The following is a 5,000-nucleotide window of genomic DNA, read 5'->3' as shown; positions in this document are numbered from 1 at the left end:
GATTTCTAAACTATCCAGTATTTCTGAATCTTACTGTGGACCCTGGGATAAGGGGAAAATCCCACTCCCAACAAAATTAAGCACTAAAAATATGAATAATGGGGTTGTTGAAATAGCTCAACAATTAAAGATACTTGCCACACTAGCCTGGTGACTCGAGTTCAATCTCTGAAACCTACTCAAAGGTGGAAAGGAAGAATTCCACAAAATTGTCCCCTGGCCTCCACAGACATGCAGTGGCACATATGTTCCCCTCCCCACATCACACACACACATACAATAATAGTAATAATTAACAATAATAAATATACATAAAAGATTATTTTCTAAGAATAATGAACTATGAGCATGATCTATGCACACAAAGGGCAGCTCTGATAAAGCCTATGAGTTCCTTCTATAGTACTGGGTTTTTATTAATGTCTGAAGAATTAGCAATCACATTTCCTTCTAGTTTCTTGAACAAACATATACCTCCAAATCCTTACAGAATATTTCTATTTCTAGTATACAGAAATAGAGAAGGAAGGAAGGAAAGATGGAAGGAAGGAAGAAAGGAGAAAATTAAAGCTTGAAATAGAACAGAACAGCAAACAACATTAAAAAAGCAAAAATCTGACCTGTCCTCGAATGGTTTCCGCAATGATATTATTGACAGAAGCCTCCAGCTCTCCGTTGAACTGGTCACCCAGCATTCGAAGGCGGCCAGCAATGACAGCCACATCAAAAGAGGAGTCCTCTCCTAAGACAGGGGAAAGAAACACTTTCACCATGCGTGAAGGGTGCAAAGTCTCCTGAATCTGGGCAAAAGAGAAATAGTCTCCAGTCTTTTTTTTTTTTTTTTTTTTTTTTTAAGAGACAGGGTTTCTCTAGGTACCCCTGGCTGTCCTGGAACTCACTCTGCAGTCCAGGCTAGCCTCAGCTACATTCTCGATTCTTTTAAACAGTTTTGGCATTGTCTATTCTCAGTAGTAGCAGTCAGATAATCTTCTCTATTGAAAGATCTTGTATTTCAAATGTTGCTAAAAGTTTAGGACTTGCTTTTTAAAACTTGAAAGGAACTAGAGGAAGCCAACTCTGATTCTATTACCCGCCTATAATCACCACCTCAAACTAGGAGCCTTACCTGAACATGGTTCGTCTGCATCCGGTAGGTTCCTGTTATCAGTGTAGCATCTTGGGGTCGTGAAGTCTATGAGTAGAGCATTCACGATGCATTCTGTTTGCTCCTCAAAAGTCTGAGGGTTTTTCATTTTAGACATTTTAGATATTCTCCACAAAGCTCAGCAGGAAGTTAGAGAACTTGGTAAACCAGTTGTGGCTGCCTACCTCTTATTGCTTCCTAATTGGATAGGTCCTAGAATAGTTCCCACTAACTTTCCAAACATAACTGCCTGCTCAAAGGGTGCAACTTCTCTCGAGACTTTGCAGTTTCTTATCTCAGAACCACACCCTTGCCAGTATGTAAGAGTAATGAATAGCTTTTACAGAAAAACAATCTATAGCTGAAATAGAATTGAAGAAGGTTCTCTTGTGTAATTTAATTAAGAAATACTTCCTACTAGGTTCTTTATCTGATGTAATTTAAGGAGGTGAAGACCAGCGGTCAACTTCTGACTTGGGCACTCCTTTGGCACAATTAGACAAAGACTACTTACTTAGCACTTCTGTGTAGTAGACTATACTTGGCACTATAGACAACACAGAAAATGGCACGGGCATGGTTCCTTGTGAAGCGTACACTTCAGTAGAAATGACAGCTACTGACAAATCACAGAGCTTCTTGTGCTCCTGAGATACAGAGGATTAGGAGAGTATAAAAGCTTATAGGCTGGGAAAGCTTCCTTAGAGTAGTAATAGCTGAGGTTAGTTCTGAAAGATAAGTAGGGATTTATTAGGAAAAACTAAGATACAATTATATAAATAAAGGAATAAGACCGTTGTGGAAGGATGGCAAAGTAAAGGCTAGGACAGCGGAGGAAAAAAACCTGCTAGGGCATTTGTGTAATTAGAGTAACAAGATATTTCAAAGGGAAATTATACAAATTAGGATAACACTATCTGACATGATCTGACACTGTCTGGTATGTGGCGAATGGTAAATATCCTTTGTTTAGCCCAAGGCTTAGTGATCAGCTTTAATGATCAGGAGACAGCGATTCATTCATTAACAAGAAGTTTGTCCTAAAGTATTAAACTTCATTATTGTTTTAGGAGATCTCAGGATTGAACACTTGCCTGCAGTGGCTGCCTGATCCACAGAGTGAGTTCCAGGACAGCCAGGGTTAGATGGAGAAACCCTGCCTCAAAAACACAGAAAATAAGATTTGAAAATATTTCTCTTTTGCCCAGATTTCCCATTCCTTCAAGCACATTGGTGCCCTATTCTCAAATCTGGGTTTAGCTTCATTAAGAAGGCAGACTCCGCCGGGCAATGGTGGTGCATGCCTTTAAAATCCAGCACTTGGGAGGCAGAGGCAGGTGGATGTCTGAGTTCGAGGCCAGCCTGGTCTACAGAGTGAGTTCCAGGTTCCAGGACAGCCAGGGCTATACAGAGAAACCCTGTCTCGAAAAACAAAAACAAAACAAAACAAAACAAAAACAAAAACACAAAAAAGAAGAAGAACAAGGCAGACTCCACCTGGAGAAAAGGCTGTGAGGTCTGGATCTCAGATGCATCATTCTGATCTACCAGCAAACCAAACACCCAAATTTCTTTTCCAGTAAAATAAATAGCTTCAACTGTAACAATAAGAAATTCAAGCATAAACAGTAGGCCAGTTATTCAGAATGGGATTTCTATCCTGCAACATAATCAAAGGCAATATTCTATTTTCTGCCCATTCTGAATGAATGAATGAACAAACAAAAGAAAGGATAGATAGATAGGTAGATAGATAGATAGATAGATAGATAGATAGATAGATAGATAGATAGATAAATTTAAAAAAAAACACCCATTAGAATGGCCAAAATCCAGAATGGAGCACCACCTAATGATGGAGAAAATATAAAGTGACAGGAACTCTCATTTACTCCTTGTGGGAGTGTGAAATAGTGCAGAATACTTTGCCAGTTTCTTTATGAAAAAACAAAAAAGAAAGCTATAGCATTTGTATTGCCATATAATACAGAAGTTGCATTCCTTGGCTTTAATCTAAAGAAATGAAAGTTCACGTACAAACAAAAACTTGCTTGTGGATGTTTATGAAAGCTTTGCTTATTTTGATGTATGTTCTCATGTAGCCTGGGCTGGCCTCTAAGATACTATGTAACCAACAATTACCTTACTCTTTTATCCTACCGTCTCCACCTCCCCAAATGCCAGAATTGTGTCTACCATCATCTCTGGTTTATTGGTGGGAATCCACCCAGGATTTCATGCAGACTACACAACTGAGTTACACCCCCAGCCCTGTTTATGGAAGTTTCAGTGGAAGAATGGATAAATCAACCTCAATACATCCAGACAATATTATTCTTGACTAATTTGCTCATCTTAAAATGATGAGCAAATTAGTCAAGAAAAGAAAGGAGGAATTTTAAGTAACTGGACTTTTGCTACATAACTGAAGAGGTAAGTTCAGCAATTGTAATAAATGTTTCACTCTGGACCAGGGATGTTAAGAATGCACCTGGTATTCTCAACATCCCACACTGGGTTAGGCTATCCCACACCAATCATTAATCAAGAAAACCACCCACAGACATGCCCACAGGCTAATCTTCTGTTGAAGTTTCCTCATCCCAGATGACTCTAGTTTGTGTCAGGTTGACAAAAACTACCCAGGACAGTCAGTTGTTTCCATACCTTTAACATCAAATAATCCCTCACGGTTTCGTATCTGAATCAGAGTCATGTTGGCTTTGATATGTGGAGTATGGATATGAAATGAAAGTTTCAAGTACACTGTGGGTCTAATGTGTTTCCAACTAAGAAAAACTAACTCAGTGTTTGAACGTTTTTCTTGTGTTATGACATACTTCCAAAAAGTACTAAGTACAAAAATGAGGGCTGGAGAGGTAGCTCAGTAGTTAAAAGCACTTATTGCTCCTGAGGACGACACACATTCAGGTCCCATCACCCACTTGGTGGCTTACAATCCAGTTCTAGGTGATCTGGCACCCTCTTCTGGTTTCTGCAGGCACCAAGCACACATGCATCGCACATATATAAATCCAAGCAGAACATTCAGAGCCGTTAAATAAAAAAAAAACCTGTCTCTAAAGGAAAAAATGTACAGCAACACCCAGCTAGTGTTAAAAAAAGAAGTTCACACATTAGAAATGGCAGAATCATTTTTGTGTTTGTTTGTTTGTTTGTTTTTGTTTTTTGAGACAGAAATTTTCTGTGTAGCCTTGGCTGTCCTGGAACTCCCTCTGCAGAGAGGCTGGCCTTGAATTCTTTAGTGCTGGGATAAAGGCATGTGCTACCACCACTGGGCTAGAATAGAAAGTTTAAATCAGGCCTGCGTTTGGACAGATGGCTTAGCAGTTATGAGTACTTTTTGCTCTTGTGGAGGACTCAGTGTCAGTTCCCATCACTCACACGGCCGCTAACAATCATCTATAACTCCAGCGTCAGAGGATTAGACACCCTCTTCTGACCTCCATGGGTCCTGTATAAACATAATGCACAGATATACATAAAAGTTAATCTTTTTATTATGTTTATGTATGAGTGCTTTGCCTACATGTATGTCTGCATCGTGTGCATGTACAGTGCCTGAGGAGGCCAGAGCATGAGGATGCCAGATCTTCTGGAACTGGAGTTAATAAATGAATAAATCTTCCAAAATAAAAGTAGCAGGAATAGAAATTTGAGGGGCCAGAGAAATAGCTCAGTAGTTAAGAGCACTGGCTGCTCTTCCAGAGGTCCTGGGTTCAATTCCCAGCACAGCATGGCAGTCTGTAACTCATATTTCAGGCAGTCTGTAACTCACACAGACATATATACAAGCAAAACACCAATATATATATTGGTAGGGATATATATATAT

General features: G+C 39.4%; 1 protein-coding gene across 1 annotated transcript in view; it reads right to left on the bottom strand.

The window, feature by feature from the left end:
- Positions 1–1,388, bottom strand: part of Bcl2l15 (BCL2 like 15) — a 6,547-nt gene extending 5,159 nt beyond the window's left edge. The window contains exons 1-2 of the mRNA XM_031375047.1: positions 1,127–1,388; positions 621–742 (exon numbers count right to left, since the gene is read on the bottom strand). Coding sequence (XP_031230907.1) covers positions 621–742; positions 1,127–1,262 — 258 coding nt within the window. The 5' untranslated portion in view covers positions 1,263–1,388. The remainder of the gene's footprint in view (positions 1–620; positions 743–1,126) is intronic.
- Between the last annotated feature and the right edge of the window lie 3,612 nt (positions 1,389–5,000).

Source organism: Mastomys coucha, unplaced genomic scaffold (assembly GCF_008632895.1).
Source record: "Mastomys coucha isolate ucsf_1 unplaced genomic scaffold, UCSF_Mcou_1 pScaffold16, whole genome shotgun sequence".
NCBI classification, from domain to species: Eukaryota; Metazoa; Chordata; class Mammalia; order Rodentia; family Muridae; genus Mastomys; species Mastomys coucha.
This window is presented reverse-complemented; position numbering and strand designations above follow the sequence as displayed.